General features: G+C 44.8%; 1 protein-coding gene across 1 annotated transcript in view; it reads left to right on the top strand.

Annotated features, from left to right (window-relative positions):
* AGO2 (argonaute RISC catalytic component 2) overlaps positions 1 to 20000 on the top strand; it is a 55281-nt gene that overhangs the window by 25757 nt on the left and 9524 nt on the right. Inside the window, exons 7-15 of the mRNA XM_083360143.1 lie at positions 674 to 761; positions 2299 to 2446; positions 4213 to 4332; positions 5786 to 5908; positions 8382 to 8515; positions 9460 to 9644; positions 12402 to 12561; positions 15133 to 15223; positions 18535 to 18729. Of these exons, the coding sequence (XP_083216269.1) occupies positions 674 to 761; positions 2299 to 2446; positions 4213 to 4332; positions 5786 to 5908; positions 8382 to 8515; positions 9460 to 9644; positions 12402 to 12561; positions 15133 to 15223; positions 18535 to 18729 (1244 nt within the window). The remainder of the gene's footprint in view (positions 1 to 673; positions 762 to 2298; positions 2447 to 4212; positions 4333 to 5785; positions 5909 to 8381; positions 8516 to 9459; positions 9645 to 12401; positions 12562 to 15132; positions 15224 to 18534; positions 18730 to 20000) is intronic.

Here is a 20000-nt window from a genome sequence, read left to right as displayed (position 1 = left end):
GATCATGTGACTGAGAGGATGCCGAGTAGGTGTTGTGATTCAGGGTCAGCCTGTGGGTTCGGCAGTTGGGTCGGACGACTCAGAGGAGGAGGAGGGGGGTGTTGGAGAGCTTGCTGATGAGAGCCCTCAGCCAGGCCCCTCCCACCTGGTCACGACGCAGACCCAGCTGTGTGAGCCTGACAGCGTGGATGAAGATGACCCACAGCTGGCCCTGTTCAAGGACGCCCGACGCAGGAGGCAGTCAATCAGGAGTAAACAGAGGAAGGCAATGGGGCACCTCGGAAGGAGGCAGAGAGAAGCCACGCCCAGAACTGTATAAAAGGGGAATGCGTGGGAGGGCTGGTTTGCTGAAGGCAACCGCTTGAATAGCTCCTGTTTCATGGTTCGTGTCTTGTTCTGTTTGCTTTTGTATCCATAAATTTGGCAGGCTTAGTTCCAGCCTCTTGTCTCCTTTTAAAAGGGGTTGTCCCTGCCTTTTCTGCAGGGCCGGTAGCAGGTTGGTACAGAACAGTAGGTTGTAAGTGCAAAGCCCGACGGTTAGTCATTATTTTCAGTTGCCGTTGTAATAACTGAAGAGTGTTAAACGAAAGGCTGTAACTTGAGGACGGCCTGCACTGTTGTGAATTCTCTCTCTGTCCGAGACCAAATAATGATTCAGTTCTTGTGCTACTAGGCCTGAAGGTGGAAATCACTCACTGTGGACAGATGAAAAGAAAATACCGAGTCTGCAACGTTACGAGAAGACCAGCAAGTCACCAAACGTAATATTCGACTTTTTGTTTATTTTTGCAGTTACCTAAAAATAACCATTATTTATTTATTTGTTTGTTTGTTTGTTTAGATTTATATACCGCCCTTTTCCCGAGGGACTCAGGACGGTTTACAGGGCAAATTAAAACAAATTAAATTAATAGCCCCCAAAAGAGTTTAAAATTTAAAATTTAAAACCTTAAAATCCCTCAATCCAGGCCGGCTAACTCAAATAGCCAGGTTTTTAGGTCCCGGCGAAACGAGTGAAGGTCGGGGGCTATCCGGAGTTCCACAGGCAGCTGATTCCATAGGGCAGGCGTGCCCACCGAGAACGCTCTCCCCCTGGGGATCGCCCGCCGGCACTCCCTGACCCTGTGGGAGCGCACAGGACGATGGGAGGTTGATGCTGGCAGCAGGTGCTCCCTAAGGTAATTCGGACCCATGCCATTTAGGGCTTTATAGGTCATCACCAGCACCTTGCGTAACTACATTGCTTGGGATCCTGTATCTCCTCAGCAGATAAATGATCAGCCCCCCCCCCAAAAAAAGCACATATATCATATAGCTTTCTTCCGTATTCCCGTTTCAAAAATTCTGATCTGAGGGAATAGGTTTTTTTTCATACGGAGGTGGTATCCTGTTTGTGAAGATTTTATTTTGACCCATTGGGACTTGTTCATTTGATTGAAATGCTTGGTAAATCCTGTTTTTAGAAGTTGAATAACAGAACAACACAGTTGGGGGGTGTCATCTAGTCCAATTCCCTGCTCAGGCAGGAAACCCTATACCATTTCAGACAAATGGCTGTCCAATCTCTTCTTAAAAACGTCCAGTGATGGAGCACCCAGAACTTCTGGAGAAAACCCATTCCACTGATTAATTGTTCTCACTGTCAGGAAATTCCTCCTTAGTTCTAAGTTGCTTCTCTCCTTGATTAGTTGTTCCATCCGTTGCTTCTTGTCCTGCCTTCGGGCGCTTTGGAGAATAGATTGACTCCCTCTTCTCTGGGGCAGCCCCTGAATTATTGGAAGGCTGCTATCATGTCACCCCTGGTTCGAACCTGAGATGCATTTTGAGTAGACTCAACATGTTAATTCTGGTTGTGGTTTCCAGATTAGCTGTTAGATGAAATGTGGCCACTGAATCACAAAACAAGAGATTAGAAAAAAAAGTGTATATTCAGAATAGGAGATTACAAATTATTTAGGAACGTGCGTTCCGAGGTTTGCTGGATTCTACGTTGGAACTACTGTGCCCTCATTAAACAGTTGGTTAGCATTGGATCGGACAACCTCTTAAACCAGAGGTCCCCAACCACCTGGGCCACGGACCGGTAGCGGTCCGTGGTCCGTTAGGAACTGGGCTGCACAGCTGGAGGTGAGCCCTGGGCGAGCGAAGATGCGATCTAGGTTGTGTACTCCCCCCTCCCCCTTGGAAAGATTGTCTTCCACGAAACCGGTCCCTGGTGCTCTAAAGTCCATGACGTGACTTGTGACTTGTAGAAATACTAAATTGTCTCTTTCTCCCCTTGAACTTGCCTTTCTGCAGGTTTCCTCTTCAGCAGGAAAGTGGCCAGACTGTTGAATGCACGGTAGCTCAATATTTTAAGGACAGGCACAAACTGGTATTGCGCTATCCTCACCTTCCATGTTTACAAGTTGGACAGGAGCAAAAACACACCTACCTTCCTTTAGAGGTAATCTTGTCGCCGTTGAGGCGTTTCCCCTCCCCTTCCCGCTCATCTATTTCTCTTTATTTTGATTCAAAGACACAGGTTTCGTCATGATTTGGCTTTTTTTTTTCACACTACCAGGCTGCCATCTTTTTTTTTGAAATTTTTTTGTTAGTTTTTATAGGGTTAAAAAGGAGGGTAGGGAAATGGGGGTTTGGGATAGGGTATAGGAAGGGACACGGTGGCTCAGTGGGCTGGGACGCTGAGCATGTCGATCAGAAGGTCGGCAGTTTGGCGGGTCGAATCCCGAGTGCCGTGTAACAGTGAGCGCCTGTTACTCGTCCCAGCTTCTGCCAACCTAGCAGTTCGAAAGCAGGTAAAAATGCAAGTAGAAAAATAGGGACCACTCTGGTGGGAAGGTAACAGCGTTCCGTGTGCCTTTGGCGTCTAGTCATGCCGGCCACATGACCACGGAGACGTCCTCGGACAAGCGCTGGCTCTTCGGCTTTGAAACGGAGATGAGCACCGGCCCCTAGAGTTGGAAACGACTAGCACGCATGTGCGGGGGAACCTTTACCTTTACCTTATAGGAAGGGTGGGGGTGAGGGTTGGGGTTTCCCCCAATAACATTCAAAATTTGGCAAACAGCATGGTGTCTGGGTAAATGTACATAAATAAAGATAATAAAGCTAACACACACTGATAGGTATAATGATCAAAAACAATACTAAATTTTTGATGTATGATATCATTCTTACTCAAATAAATTCAAAATTGCATATCACATTCCTTTCTCTCTAACTTGCTTATCTAGCCATTGATGAAATTTATTCCAAGTCTTAAAGGGGAAGGGCGGAGACGCAGAAGTGTTTATAAAACACGGTCCGTGCAAAGACTCCCTTTGTTTCTGAAGTTGTTTAACGAAAACCTTTTCTGTTCTCACTCAAGCAAAACCAGAAGATGTGCCTGTCAGTTACTGGTCTTGTGTGTTTGTGTGTGTGTCTCTGTTTGTGTGTGTCTGTGTGTGTTTTAAAAAGGGCGTGCATTGGACACTGTGGGGAACAATGCTTTTGTGACGCCTCAGAGGAAAATTCGGTTGGCATACGACTAGCACTGCTGAAGCTAGGAAGTATCTGATCAGTCCTTTAAATGGGAGTCCAGGTAGCCCTTGACTTACGGCTGCTCGCTTAGTGACTGTTCCAAGTTACGACAAGAGTCCAAAATAGTTTCTTACGACCTGGATCCAAAGTTCTGATGCTTCTGCCTCCCCCTCCCCCTTTCCCATGGTCCACGGATTTTAGATGCTTGGCATCTGCCTTGCATTTATGATGGTTTATATCAGGGGTCTTCAAACTTGGCCCTTTTATGACTCTTGGACTTCAACTCCCAGAATTCTGGGAGTTGAAGTCCACGAGTCATAAAAGGGCCAAGTTTGAAGACCCCTGGTTTATATCATTCCGCGATCATCTGACTGCAATTCACAGCTCTTTTTTGGCTGGAAACTGGCATTATTTCCAGTTCCCAATGAAAAACAGCCATGGTGGAGAATGGGTTCACTTAGCAACTGTGGGGCTTGCTTAATGACTGATGTAAAAAAAATGTTGTAAAATCAGGTTGGTCACATCATGGCTCGCTTGATGACCATCACGACTTATGATTAATTCTGGGCTCGATTACGGTCGTTGGTCGAAGACTATAATACAGGCAGCCCAAGAAATAGCATGCTGTCATTTTTATTTTTTTTCCCCCAAAATACTTTGACGGTAACTTTTTTGGCTGTGCTGTTTCAGGTATGCAATATAGTTGCAGGACAGAGATGCATTAAGAAGCTGACAGACAATCAAACCTCTACTATGATTAGAGCCACGGCGAGATCGGCCCCAGATCGTCAGGAAGAGATCAGCAAATTGGTGAGCGTCAACCCTGCGAGGTAGACCAGACGTGGAAAACGGATGCTGTGTAGACCCGAAGCTGCTTTGATTGATCAGGAGAGCTATAGGAGCAGAATTTTGCAAGTCTGACTGCTCTTCTTTCTACCCTCTTTTCTCCTCAGGAGGATTAAGGGGTGGGGACTGTTGAGATGTTTTTGTAAACAGCTTTCTTGGCCTGGGTTCAAATCTTGTTTCTCTGCTCGTTGCCTTGGTAGTGGAGCTTCCCTCTGTCCCTCAAGGGCATCGTCTGTACTCTCTGCAGTGGCTCCCTTCTCTCTCTTATTGGAACAGTAGGAAGGGGACCTACGGGCACAGGTGTCCATTCCCAAGTCTGAAGGAACGTCACGGAATGTCTTCCCACAGTTCCACTCCCAGCAGTCAGATTTTTTATAGACAATATTTCTCCAGGAGTAAGAGAGGGGGGGAAAAATCGCGGTCTTGGAGGCTGAAGATTTTGAGGGAAAAAATAGAGAAAAACCAAGACTGTTGTTGCAGGCACAGAACATAGGACACAGAATAACCAGAGCTGGAAGGGACCTTGGAGGTCTTCCAGTCCAACCCCCTGCTCGGTCAGGAGACCCTGCATCCTTTCAGACAAAACGTTGGTCCAATCTCTTCTTACAGACCTCCAGTCATGGAAGCACCCACAACTTCTGGAGGCCAGCTGCTCCACCGGTGAATTGTTCTCACCGTTAGGAAATTTCTCCCTTCGTTGCTACTCTCCTCGGTTCGTTTTTATCTCTTGCTTCTTGTCCTGTTCCTTTGGAAAATAGGTTGACCCCACCTCGTCTTTGTAGAAGCCCCTCGGATATTGGAAGACTGCTATCCTGTCACCCCCTCGTCCTTCTTTTCATTAGACTAGACCAGGGGTAGGCAACCTTGGCTCTTTTATGACTGGTGGACTTCAACTCCCAGAATTCCTCAGCCAGCTATGCTGGCTGAGGAATTCTGGGAGTTGAAGTCCACCAGTCATAAAAGAGCCAAGGTAGCCTACCTCTGACCTAGGCCTAGGCCTCTTTATGACTGGTGGACTTCAACTCCCAGAATTCCTGAGCCAGCCATGCTGAGGGGAAAGGGAGAGGTTTCCAAGCTGAGCCATGCTGGCTGAGGAATTCTGGGAGTTGAAGTCCACCAGTCATAAAAGAGCCAAGGTTGCCTACCCCTGGACTAGACGTAACCCAGTTCTTCCAACCGTTCTTCATACCTTTTAGCCTCCAGTCCCCTGATCATCTTTGTTGCTCTTCTCCGTACTCTTTCTAAAGTCTCAACACCTTTTTCATATCGTGGTGACCAGAACTGGGAGCAGGCTGCGTAGGCTAACTCTCTTCAGGCTTTAAAACTGAGGAGTTCAGAATTGATTTCCCGTTGCAACTAATCCGTTTGTTTGAGATGCACGTTTGTATGAAGGATTTTTTTTTTCTCCCCCTCCTAGATGAGAAGTGCAAGTTTTAATACCGACCCTTTCGTTCGCGAGTTTGGAATCATGGTCAAAGATGAAATGACGGACGTCACGGGGAGAGTGTTACAGCCGCCTTCGATTCTCTACGGAGGCCGGGTAGGTGGCATCTGGGCTTCAAGTTCTCGTCTGAGTTGTTGGTCGTGGGCCCAAAGTCAGAGTTGGAATGACCCATTTCCTGTGATTTCAGATGGGCTACGCAGTGTCCAGCTGGATGGCTTGCAGATGTTCTGGGGTTAAATGTCGGTATAAAGTTCCCGCAGACAGGAATTGCCTGCAAGTGGGGAAGCCTTAATAAGGGGGAACCTGTCTGTCTCAGGTCTCATGGGCATGTCCTGAAGGCACTGAGAAGAGAGGTCCTCAACCTTTTGGGCACCAGGGACCGGTTCCGTGGAGAAAGGTTTTTCCACGGACCGTGGTTTTGTGTGCTGCCTGCATCCCACGGATGGGTCTGTGCTTGTCTGTGCGGACCGGTTGCTGGCATGCCGCGGCCCGGTACTAGTCCACGCCTGGGGGTCGGGGATCCCTGACCTAAAGAACTGAAATAAACATGCAACACGTTGGGTTTTAGGAGAAGGCATCAAGAGACGCAGTTGTGCACTCAAGCCTCCCGTTCTAACTTTCCACTGTGCCCTTTTTGCAGGGATAGGCAACCTTGGCTCTTTTATGACTGGTGGACTTCAACTCCCAGAATTCCTGAGCCAGCCACGCTGAGAGAAAAGGGAGAGGTTTCCAAGCTGAGCCATCTTGGCTCAGGAATTCTGGGAGTTGAAGTCCACCAGTCATAAAAGAGCCAAGGTTGCCTACCCCCTGCACTAAGGTGTGGCTTGTTCTTTGGTCTGCAGTCCATTATTTATTTATTTATTATTTATTTATTAATTCGGTTTATATACCGCCCTACTCCCAAAGGACTCAGGGCGGTTTACAAGGCAAAATTTAAAAACAATACAATATAAAAATTAAATTAAATTAAGTCTAGCCGCAAAAATTAAAATCACAATTTAAAAACATTAAACCCCTCAATCCAGACCAGATAGCTCAAAGAGCCAAGGTTTTTAGGTCCCGGCGAAATGAACGAAGGTCGGGGGCAGTCCGGAGTTCCGTTGGCAGTTGATTCCATAGGGCAGGCGTTCCCACAGAGAACGCCCTCCCCTTGACTTAACGGCCACAACTGAACCAAAAATTGTGTGAAATAGTTAAGTGAGTTTTACCCCATTGCGTGGCCTTCCTTGCCATAATTGTTAGGCGAATCGCTGCGGGTTGTTAAGTTACTCACACGATCGTTGACTTTGCTTGGGAGAAGGTCAAGGGGATCACGTGACCTCCCCCTCCCCCGGGACACACCGCAACCGTCATGAATATGAACCGGAGCCGAGCTTCCGATCACGTGACCAGGAGGATGCTACAACAGCAGTCACAAGGGTGAAAAGCAATCCTAGGTGCCATTGCAACTTTGAAGGGTCACTTAATGGACGGTTGTAATTCGAAGACTACCTGTATGTCTGACCAAGGAGAGCTTTGAACACTCTGTCTGGGTGTCAATAATAATAATAATAATAATAATAATAATAATAATAATAATAATAATAATAATAATAATAATAATAATGATAATAATAATAATAATAATGTTGGAAGGGACCTTGGAGGTCATCTAGTCCATCCTCCTGCTCAGGCAGGGAACCCTATATACTATTTCAGACAAATGGTTGTCCAGTCTCTTCTTTAAAAACTTCCAGTCTTGTTAAGTTCGAACGGTTGCTAAAAGAATTGTCGTAAGGTGAGAACTACCTGTATTTGCCACTGTTGAAAGTTATCTGTATTGTTAGGTTTTATTACTATGTACATTTGATGGAGCTACACCTGGCAGGACTAGCAAATTCTTATAACCCAAATTATTCCTCGCCTTCAAATTCAACATTTAACCCAGAATTCTCTACCTTGGCAAACTCTTAAGACCTCTGGACTTCACTTCCTAGAATAGTAGTAGTACTAGTAAGACCTCTGGACTTCACTTCCTAGAATAGTAGTAGTAGTAGTAGTAATAATAATAATAATAATAATAATAATAATAATAATAATAATAATAATAATAATAATAACAACAACAACAATGACGACGATGATGATGATGATAATAGAAGTTGGAAGGGACCTTGGAGGTCATCTAGTCCAACAACAACAACAACAATAACGATGATGATGATGATGATAAAGTTGGAAGGGACCTTGGAGGTCATCTAGTCCAACCCCCTGCTCAGGCAGCAAACCCTAGACCATTTCAGACAAATGGCTGTCCAGTCTCCTCTTAAAAACCTCCAGTGTTGGACCATTCACCACTTCTGGAGGCAGGTTGTTCCACTGGTTAATTGTTCTCACTGTCAGGAAGTTTCTCCTTAGTTCCAGGTTGCTTCTCTCCTTGATTAATTTCCATGCGTTGCTTTGTTTTTCCCCCTCTTTTCCATCCTGGTGTTTGGCATCAAAAGACGGATGTTCTTGGACACTGCTGCACAGTAGAGCTTTGTTTGGGGTGTTTGTCTCATTCAACTTTTCCCCCCCTCCCTCTCTCTAGAACAAAGCAATTGCGACTCCAGTGCAGGGGGTCTGGGATATGAGGAACAAACAGTTTCATACTGGCATTGAAATCAAAGTGTGGGCCATCGCTTGCTTCGCCCCCCAGCGTCAGTGCACGGAAGTCCATCTTAAGTGAGTCTGCGCTTGAGTGACATCTTTCTCCCGTCTCTCGATTTTTCCCAAGTCGCCCGCTCTTTTCTCTAAGCTGTTCTCTGTGTCTCTTCGCAATCACGGTTTCTTTTGCCAATTCCTCTACGAGTAGCCCTTGTACTGGAGTTAAGGTTGTAATTGTATCGGTCGTTAAGCAGGCCGCCCCTGGACCGACCTGATTTTTTAGGACATCTTTTGGAGCAGTTGTGAAACGAATGCAGCAGTCATAAAGTGAGCGCAGTTGTTGCTTAAGTGAACCCACTGTTTGCAAAGAGTGCTTTTTGCTGGAAATAGGACGTGAACACTAGTTTTTGGCAAAAAAACGTAAATTGCAATCATAGGGTTACAGGACGCTGCGAAGAGACATAAATACGGGCTGGTTGCCAAGCGCCCCAAGCACCATCACACTCCGGACACTGGAACTTCTCGTCAAAAGATGATTTTTTTTAAAAAAAAGACTGTCAAATTGATTAGTAAAATTTACTAATTACTAATTGCAGTTCCTGCAGGCTTAGGTTGGGAGTAGTGATTATACCCTGGGTGAATTATGTCTTGTGTGTGTCATTAGAATTTTACAGATGGTTTTATAGGTTTACTTTCAATGCGCTATATTTTTGTTCTGTGAGTTTTCTCCATGGTCCTGAGTAAATCATTTTTCCTCATCAAGTCTTAAGTAGGCAGTGAAGGGGCTGCTCCAAGCTTCCTGGCCTAATGTTGTTTTGGAAGGAAAGGATTAAAGCGGTAGTCTCATAGATCCGCTGCGGATGGGGCTGTTTTTGTTCTCGCCTAAAAGAATTGGCAGAATTGGATCCCAGAGCTGGGAATCCACAACTGCGGAGCGTAGAATGTCACCTCTGTAACACGGCTATGTGCAACTTTTGGTTCCTGCTTTTAAAATGTGGTGTTGGTACTTTTGAATGTTCCAGAACCTTCACCGAACAACTGAGGAAGATATCCAGAGATGCAGGAATGCCCATCCAGGGCCAACCTTGCTTCTGTAAATATGCCCAAGGAGCAGACAGTGTGGAACCCATGTTCCGTCACCTGAAGAACACCTATGCTGGCTTGCAGCTTGTGGTTGTCATTTTACCTGGGAAAACACCTGTTTATGGTCAGTCTAAGCAACAAATACGCCTCGGTCACGTTTTGCGTTACTGTACATCAGGGGTCTTCAAACTTGGTCCTTTTATGACTGTGGACTTCCAACTCCCAGAATTCCTCAGCCAGGCACATGTGCCTGGCTGAGGAATTCTGGGAGTTGAAGTCCACAAGTCATAAAAGGGCCAAGTTTGAAGACCCCCCTGCTGTAAATTTCTCAACTTTGAAGGCTGGAAGATGCATGGACTTCAAGTCCCAGAATTCCCCAGCCATTTCAATTCTGGGAATTGACGTCCACGCATCTTCCTGTAGTCAAGGTTGAGAAACACTGTTGTAAATGTTCACTCTGATCCTCAAGGCACTTTCTTGAGTGGGTTCTCTCTTTTTGGCTCCCTCTCTTATTTGGGTTATGAGCTATTTTCCACCTTAACGCTGGAAGTGCCTGATCTGGGACGCTCGTCAGCTATAGCGCAATGCAAGCTTGATAGCTTAGCTGGGCGTTGTCTTCTAAAATGTCACAAGAAGAAAGCTTTATACATGTAGCATTGCAGCATATCTGGCTGAACAGCCTTTCCTTCAGAAAAAGAAGGCTGCATGTGAAAATGCCAGAATTCTATCGATGTTAGAAGACGATGGTTGGATAATTTGCCCAGATTCGCCTGGTACACCAGTTGCGCCCTTTTCTGGACCGAGATGCCCTACGTACAGTCACCCACGCACTCGTTACCTCCCGTATAGACTACTGTAATGCTCTCTACATGGGGCTGCCCTTGAAGACCACCCGGAGGCTTCAGCTGGTGCAGAGTGCGGCTGCATGGGTAGTGATGGGAGCACCCCGATACTCCCATATTACACCCCTCCTACGTGAGCTGCATTGGCTACCGGTTGCCCTCCGGGTGAGATTTAAGGTGCTGGTTCTTACCTTTAAAGCCCTACATGGCTTAGGCCCGGGATATTTGCAGGACCATCTGCTACCGGGAACGAATTCCCATCGCCCAGTATGCTCACACAGAGAATGCCTCCTCAGGGTACCGTCGGCTAGACAATGTCGGTTTGCGACCCCCAGGGGAAGACCCTTCTCTGTAGGAGCACCAGCCCTGTGGAACCAGCTCCCCCCGGAGCTTCGGATGGCCCCAGATCTCCAGTCCTTTCGCCGCGGCCTCAAAACACTCCTTTTCCACCTGGCTGACCTAGACTGACAGGGATTTTAATTATGTTTACAACTCTAACTCTATTCTTTAATTTATTTTAAATTTTTATTTTTAATTTACTGTACAGAGACCTTGAAGTTCTGTTGTTGTTAGCCGCCCTGAGTCCCTTGGGAGATAGGGCGGGATATAAATCCCATTAATAAATAAATAAATAAATAATGGAGAAACGATTGAAAGGGTGGCATGATGGTGTATGTCTAGATCTAGCAGCCGTTGTATCATAAATTCTTAGTGGTGGAAGCTTAAATGTTACCTTTCATTTCGAACATACCTGCCTCCCATCGACAACAGATAAAGAGTTGGTTTTTTTTTGAAGTTAAAGAAAAGCACTTATTGTATTAACAGCTACACTGTGCTTCAGTAAATTCACATCAGAAGAGGAAATAGATCAAGTTCCGTAAACAAAAGTACTAATTAAAAGATTTCTAAGATGACAAGACCCCAGTTCTTAAACCTGCTTTAGAATTCTCAACCAAAGGGAGATAATTATTATTTTTTACATTGAGAGTATTTTTTTTTAAATATAGCTTCCCATCTCAGACAACTAACCCTGAGTGAGCGGCTAATTAAGGACATGTCTTGTTGCTGAAAAAGGTTTTGGTCAGGGTGGACTTGGCAAAAAATACCCCAGTCAAATAACTACCAACTCAAGACAGACAAGCTAACAGTAAACAACAACCCAGTCCACTTCTACCCACACTTGACAGTGCAAGCCATTAGTAAATAAAAGAAGAAGCTCTACCCCCTTGCTAGCATTGATGATGTTGCCTAGTTTGGTAATGAAACGTTCTGCAAGAAAACAACTGCGCTCAGAGATTACCAATGACCCCTCATTTCAATCCTGAGCTACAATTCTTCTATAGGTGTTATATGGTCCGTGGCCTTCTCCTTAATAGTCCCCTACTCTATCTCAGAAGGGCATTATGAGAAGATGCTGCAATAGAGAGAAGAGATTACAGTTGGTGCTGGGTGTCAACGCTGCAAACATTGGATGTTTTTGCTTCGACAATATAAGAGGCAGCCTTTTCCTTTAAATTGTTTTGCTATTAGAATTAGATGAAGCTGGGGGGAGGAGGGAGAATGTTGTTTTTAATAAGATAAGAAATGGCACGTTCCACCCACGCAGAAGAGCACACCCCTGATGGCTGATCTGCAAATAACAGGCTTGCCTCTACCCACAGACAGCGCACCCCTGGTCGCTGATCTGCAAATAACAGGCTTGTCTCTACCCACAGACAGCACACCCCTGGTGGCTGATCTGCAAATAACAGGCTTACCTCTACCCACAGGCAGTGCACCCCCTGGTGTGGAAGGGAAGCTTTGCCCTTCAAATTTGATTGGAGAACGTAATTTATGATTGCTAATTGGAGGAGGGAGTTGTGCCAATATTAGGTACTGAAGGGAGGGGACTTTTTAGGGTAAACAATGCCTGAAGGTTCTTTGAGGTGTTTCATTAGTCAGAACCATGATGCTTGGTGGGGTTAAGCAGTCAGAGTAGCCATCAGAGCATCAGCATGATCTGTTGAACAGAATCTCTTCTCGTTTCTCTGACTCGGCAGCTGAAGTGAAGCGTGTGGGTGATACCGTGTTGGGAATGGCCACGCAGTGTGTGCAGATGAAAAATGTGCAAAGGACGACCCCCCAGACACTTTCCAATCTGTGCTTGAAGATCAATGTCAAGCTAGGAGGAGTTAATAACATTTTATTGCCACAAGGAAGGTAAGGGTTTTCAGGGTATGAATAAGTATCCACTAAGCCCTGTGTTGTGGAAGAAAGAAAGCATCTTGTTCGTTCATTTTGTTGGCTGAATAATTTGTCTAGTTACTCAATTTGCAAATAATGTGCATTTTTTTAAAAAAAAATCCAGGAAAACAGTTCTCTTCAACGTGGAGTAATTTTATCCTACAGCATTTTTTTTAAAAAAAAACTGTTTTGGTTTTGTGGTTAGATCTTAATTAATGCCTTATAACAAGGCAGAATCTTAAACTTTTAAATTGCATTTTGAGGGATCAAGCTGGAAGTTGTGAAGGCCTCTTGTTTATATTGCACCAGGCAACCCTCCAGTTGTGACTAGTTTTGTGGCTGAAGCAGAGGAAGCCAAAATAAAAAATAATTATAAATTTCATTCATGGCTGGGCTGTTGACTCTGAAAAAAGAATAAGACTTAAACTATTACATGTTGGGTTGATACAACAGTTTGAAAAGGGAAGAGGGAGAGAAAAGTCTCCTACTGGCCCTCACATTGTGCTACTTTATAATTTAACCATGGTTTATTGACACCATAATTTGACTTGTCAGTTAGGAACAACTACATCGTGTAACTGTAGAAATACTTAGAAATTAAGTAACCTGGATTTTCATGGCAACAACATTTTAAATGTGAAGATCAGCCACTGCAGCCGATGCAAAGAATAGGTGGAGAAAGGAATATTAGGCATATTAGCCACCTTTTGAGTTATTTATCAAACTAATAAAGGCAAGAAACAAATAAACATGCTTTGATTTTTTTGGTGTGTGTATGTGTGTGTGTGTCCAAACAACTGGCCAGCTGCTTGGAGCTTCTAGGCCAGTTTGAAAAGTAGTCACATATCACTGCCCTTGTTTTGTTTAGCAATAAGTAGGAAATGGATGGGGGAACTTTAGATATCCCAGATGTTCAGTTACAGTTCCCAGCAGTCCTCATTGCTGGCTATCATTCTCTAATGCACCAGCATCTCTCTCCATCCATACGACGGAGCGTGAATGACTTGTAGGTTTTGCTTTCCTCAAAAGAACACTTAAAGCTGAAGGAAAAAAACAACAACAACCGCCCGCTCTTGGCTCCCAATGCTTTTCTTCCATCATTTAGTTCTGAGCCCAGGAGAATCTCTGGTTTCCACGCATCGTATTTTAAACTCGCTCGGCACCAGTGGTCGCCCTCCACACGGTAGCACAGATTTCCCCACCATAAAGCCCGATTTGATTGTCCCTTTGTCTTTGAAATACTATCGCCAGAAGGCCCAGGAGAACTAACTGGGTTGTGTGCCTAACTCTTCTATGAGTCACTGTAGGTTTTTCCAGCAGGTCTGCTGATTATGTCTCTTTGGTAGCAGCCTCTGGCAGCGTTAGTGCCCAAACAGCTTGTAACGGGGCTTGACTGGAGACCCGTCCAGAGTTACAAAAAATTCCAGATCTTCAACAGATCTTCAACAGGGCTGAAGCTACGTTTCTGCAAAATAACGAAAACCTATATCGTTTGACTCTTTTCATCTTAAAAGAGGAGACTTATAAAGGTATAAAAAGGTATTACAAATATAGTCCTTGACTATACCCCGTGTTTCCCCGAAAGTAACCCTAGCTTGATTTTTTTTTGGGTGGGCCTAATATAACATTTCAACTAACCTACTACATTGGGCACAATCATTTAACTTTAAATCTTATATCCTGTATTCTTATTTTTATTGCCCTGTACACCGCCCTGAGTCCTTCGGGAGAAGGGCGGTATATAAATCAAATAAATAAATAAATAAGCCTTATCCCAAAAATAAGACAAGTTTTGTGGCGAGGCACACATCTAAAAACCAAGCTGGGGCAGGGGGCGTGGAGCTGCCCCACACCCACTCAACTGGCAGCCAGGCCTTGCAGGCCTACTTCTTCAGAGGCCTCTTCTGCAGCCAGGCCTGCATTTCTCAGTCACGGGGCTTTCCGGAAGGCCTCTGCAGCCGAGTACCGAGCTATGGATTCAATCTGTAGCTCGGTTCTGCAAGACCTCGGTACTCGGCTGCTTAGGCCTTCTAAAAAGGCCTGACTGCAAAATGCAGGCCTGAATGCAGCTGCAGAACTTCGGCCCCAGAAGAAGTGGACCGGCTGGGTGGGGCTGCCGGTGCCAGAGGTGAGGTAAAGCCTACCCCGAAAATAAGACCTTGTGTCTCTTGGAGGCAAAAAAAAAAAAGAGCCGATTTTATTTTTGGGGAAACATGGGTATAATAGAGGTATAAAAAGATATTACAAGTATAGTCCTTGACTATATAGTCATTTAGTGACTGTTTGAAGTTATACTGAAAAAAGTGACTTAGGACTGTTTAACATATGTGGCCAGAAAAGTCATAAAGTGGGGCAAAATTCATTAGGTCAAAATGTGGTGCTGGTAGAGATGGTGCCCAAGGCTCTTGGCCTGTCCTCAGATGGAAACGTGCTGGCAGAACACAGTTGTATAACGGGTGCTCTTTAGTGTCCTGGAGAACCCACAAAGGTAAGCTTGCCTCCTTGATTGTGTTGTGCAAATACTTTTTTATGCTCTCTCTTAATTAGGCCTCCAGTATTTCAGCAGCCTGTCATCTTCCTGGGTGCAGATGTCACTCATCCACCAGCTGGAGACGGGAAAAAGCCATCTATTGCTGCTGTGAGTAAAATAGACATTTATCGCCTCCACTCTCTTTTTTTTCTTCTTTTTTTTTTGACTTTTAATTTTTATTCCAAAAAATTAAAATGCAAACTCCAAAAAGGAAAAGAACAAAAAAAATTATACAAAAGCAAAACAAAAAATTGCTGGAACGTTAAAACACGCGCCTGACAAAAGAACAAAAGACAACCACACCCTTAGCTGAATACTGATAGATGTACTGCAGCAATGTTTAATTTCGCCTGTATTTTCATTACTATATTTGCATTTTATCTGATGTTATTTCTTTTTTCCTACCGAAGCATCTTTCGTTTCCCCCCCCTCTATCCCTTGCCCCAAGTGTTTCTGAAGGAGTCGTCTCTTGGTATTGCCTTAAAAAAAACAACTCTGTCTTTCTTTAGAATAGTCGTCCTGCTTTTGTGGCAGTTCTGCTTCACTGGCTTTATTTAGTGGGTGTGCTTTTGGAAAATGTGGTTTTATGGATCATTTTTTCTTTCTTCTCTCTGTGTCTGCGATCACCTCATCCTTGATGGCTTTGTGGCTCGTGTCTTGTGTCCTCCTGTCCCAGTGTTATAAAAAGAACAGAATAACCAAGCAGGGGGGCTGGACTAGACGTTGGAGGTCATCTAGTCGCGATCTGAAGACACTCTTATTTGAACAAGCCGGCCTGGCCTGATGGGGGATGGGTTGGGTTTTTATTGTCATTTTTAATATATGTATTTATTGTTTTTAGTTGGGCATATGTTTAATTTTCTTTTAACTTTTGTATTTTTGTATTTTTTATATATCTGCCCTGTTCACCGCCCTGAGTCCTTCGGGAGAAGGGCGGTATATAAATAAAATTATTATTATTATTATTATTATTATTATTATTATTATTATTATTATTATTATTATTATTATTATTATTATTATTATTATTATTATTATTATCTAGTCCAGCCCCCTGCTCAAGCAGGAGTCCCCATACCATTTTAGACAAATGGTTGTCAGTCCCTTCTTAAAAGCCTCCAGTGATGGAGCACCCACAAATTCCGGAGTCAAATCCTTCCACTGGTTAATTGTTCTAACTGTCAGGAAATTTCTCCTTAGTTCTAGGTTGTTTCTCTCTTTGGTTAGTTGCCATTCTTTCTTGTCTTGCCGTCTGGTGCTTTGGAGAATAGGTTGCCCCTATTCACCCACCCACCCACCCACCCCAAAAAATGTGACGAACTCCAGGCGTAATAGAATTGTCATTTCCCAAATTCCTAAACAACAGGCTGGCTGGGAATTCCTGTATCGATAAGCCTGTTGAACCCAAAGATGCTTTTTTTCACGAGGCAACCGGAAATTCTTTTTATTTTTCTCTGGAGGCGTTTTGCTTCTCATCCAAGGAGCTTCTTTAGCTCTGACTGGATGGCTGAGCTTCTTCAGTCAGAGCTGAAGAAACTTCTTGGACGGGAAGCGAAACGCTCGCAACTTGGGCGTCCTCCTGGATTCACGACTCAATTTTGAAGACCATATAGGAGCCGTGACCAGGGTGGCTTTTGCCAAGTTTCGCCTGGTGCACCAGTTGCGACCCTATCTGGACCGAGATGCCCTACGCACAGTCACTCATGCGCTTGTGACCTCCCGTTTGGACTACTGCAACACTCTCTACATGGGGCTGCCCTTGAGGACCACTCGGAGGCTTCAGCTGGTGCAGAATGCGGCCGCGCGAGTTGTGATGGGGGTCTCCCGATACTCCCATGTAACACCTCTACTCCGCGAGCTGCATTGGCTTCCGGTTGCCCTCCGGGTGAGATTCAAGGTGCTGGTGATGACCTATAAAGCCCTAAATGGTGAGGGTCCGGGATATCTGAGGGAACACCTGCTGCCGGCATCAAGTTCCCTTCGTCCAGTGCGCTCCCACAGGGAGGGTCTTCTCAGGGTGCCACCGGTAAGAGATTGCCGGCGGACGACACCCAGGGATAGGGCCTTCTCAGTGGGGGCACCTGCCCTCTGGAACCAGCTGCCAGTGGAGCTCAGGACTGCCCCCGACCTTCGTTCTTTTCGCCGGGACCTGAAGACCTGGCTCTTCGAGCTCTCTGGCCCAGGCTGAGAATTAATCTTATTTTAACTGGAGTTTTACTTATACAGGGACAAATTTAATTTTTTTTAAACTTGTTTTTAACTTTTGTATTTTGGTTTTTAATTACCCTGTAAACCGCCCTGAGTCCTTCGGGAAAGGGCGGTATATAAATGTAATAAAAGAAAGAAAGAAAGAAAGAAATAAAAACAAAAGAAAGTCCAGTTGCCTCGTGAAAAAGCACCTTTGGGATAACCATGACCTGGATGACTGAGAATCTCCCTATAGGCCAGTGATGGCAAACCTTTTAGAGACTGAGTGCCCAAACTGCAACCCAAGACCCACTTATGTATCATTGGGGGCCGGGTGGGTATGGCCAATTGGGTGGGTATGGCCAACTGGGTGAGCATGGCTGCAGTGGTAAGGGCAGACTGGGTGGGAGTAAAAAGTTCAATCAATTCCAACTTTGCGAGAACTTTTTTTCCCCCCCGCGAGAAGTTGAAATTGATTTTTATTTATTTTATTTATTTTATTTTATTAGTTTTCTATTCCGCCCTATTCCCGAAGGACTCAGGGCGGTTTACAGGGCAATATTGAAAAGACAATATAAAATTAAGATAAAAAATAGAATTAAAAAGAATTAAATTAATAATAGCCCAACAATAAAACAATGTTAAAAAACTTGAAAGTAAAAACCCCCTCAGTCCAGGCCAGATAGATCGAAAAGCCAGGTTTTCAGGTCCCGGCGAAACGAGCGCAGGTCGGGGGCAGTCCGGAGTTCCACAGGTAAATCATTCCAAAGGGCAGGCGCGCCCACAGAGAATGCCCTCCTTCTGGGGATCACCCGCCGGCATTCCCTGACCTGCGGCACCCTAAGGAGGCCCTCCCTATGGGAGCGCACAGGACGATGGGAAGTTGATTGATTGATTGAGCCTTTTTTTTTTTGCACACGGCAGCGGAGGCCTAAAGCGAAAAGGTTTTATAAAGCCCATCTGAAGGCCTAGGACTGGGGCGACGGCACGCGTGCCCACAGAGAGGGCTCGGCGTGCCACCTGTGTCACCGGTACCATAGGTTTGCCACCACGGCTATAGACATTCACCTGTTGAACTGCTACAGGCTTTATTTCAGCCACACAGGTGGTGCCGGATGGGGAATGTTCCTTAAAAGTTGCTGTGTGCTAAATTCCACGGTCCGCCGCTTGCTTTTTTTTTTCCCCCTTCTTTTCCCCCTATTCACGAGAGACACCCTGGCTTCCCTCCACAGGTTGTAGGCAGCATGGATGCCCATCCGAATCGCTACTGTGCCACTGTGAGGGTCCAGCAGCACCGCCAAGAAATCATTCAAGACTTGGCTGCCATGGTTCGGGAGCTGCTGATCCAGTTTTACAAATCGACTCGATTCAAGCCGACGCGGATTATTTTCTATCGAGACGGTGTTTCCGAGGGGCAGTTTCAACAGGTTTTTCCCGATCTGGTTTTCCTCTTCTTGCGTCCTGTGTGTGTGGCTTTACGTTGAGAAGGGAAATTTAGATGAATGTTAGTGACTTCTTCAATGGTCGAGTGCCTTAATTCCAAGAATTGGGACCCAGCATGTTTATATATATATATATATATATATATATATATATATATATATATATATATGTTTCAAATGTTAACTATTTAGATTACCTTGCTAGGCCCCAAACAGCCTATGCATTTCTGACTGCATTTCAGTCAGAAATGCATCTCAGTTTCCCTTTAATTCTTTGTTAGTAATTTACACAAATATATGTGTATATATATATATATATATATATATATATATATATATATATATATATATATATATATATATATATAAATTACTAACAAAGAATTATGGGAGACTGAAATGCAGTCTTAATTCTTTGTTAGTAGTTTACATAAAAAATATATGAGCTGTCACCAGTGTGACTACGGCCTGTTCGATGGCCTTCAAGATAGGCTGAAACAGGAAATAAAGATTTGCCCCATGTTTGGGGCCTAGCAAGGTAATCTAAATAGTTAACAAGTATTTGACACATATAAATATATATATCGACTTACCAGCGATATCACTGTTGCTCAGCGAGATAGTGGTTCAGTGGCTTTTGCTCCCTTTTATGGCCATTCTCGCCACGGTTGTTAAGCGAATCACTGCAGTTGTGAAGTTAGTCGCACGGCTGTTAAGTGAAGTCTGCCTGCCTTGTTGACTTCGTTTGTCGGAGGGCCCCTGGACAGTGCAACCATCATAAACACGAGTCCGTTGCCAAGCGTCCGGATTTTGATCATGGGGCCAGGAGGATGCCGCTGCCCCTTTTTTTCAGTGTAATTGCAAACGGGACACTAAATGAACAAGTTGTAAGTCCAGGACTTGTCGTGTCTTCCTGTACTTGCTCGGGATAGGAGCCCCGCCCCCTACTTTGCATGGGGTTTTTGCAAAAGGGTGGAGACTTGCTAGGTCACTCCTGAATTTTGACCATTTTTGACCATTTCTGTCTTCTGATGCCGTGAGGATAACTGGAGACTAAATGAGAGGATTGGAGGGACTTATAATAACTTAGAGCTAAACCAAAGTTTCTCAACCTTGACCATTTTAAGATGTATGGACTTCAGCTCCCACATTTGCCTAACCTCATTACCAGGCTAAATAACATCATTATTGTGTGGTGTAGTCAGGGTGCCCCAGGGCTCTGTTCTGGGCCCAGTGCTCTTCAACATGTTCATCAA

The sequence above is a fragment of the Vipera ursinii genome (assembly GCF_947247035.1).
Source record: "Vipera ursinii genome assembly, chromosome: 3".
In the NCBI taxonomy this organism is placed as follows: Eukaryota; Metazoa; Chordata; class Lepidosauria; order Squamata; family Viperidae; genus Vipera; species Vipera ursinii.
Note: the sequence above shows the minus strand (reverse complement) of the source record. Positions and strands in the feature narration are given on the sequence as shown.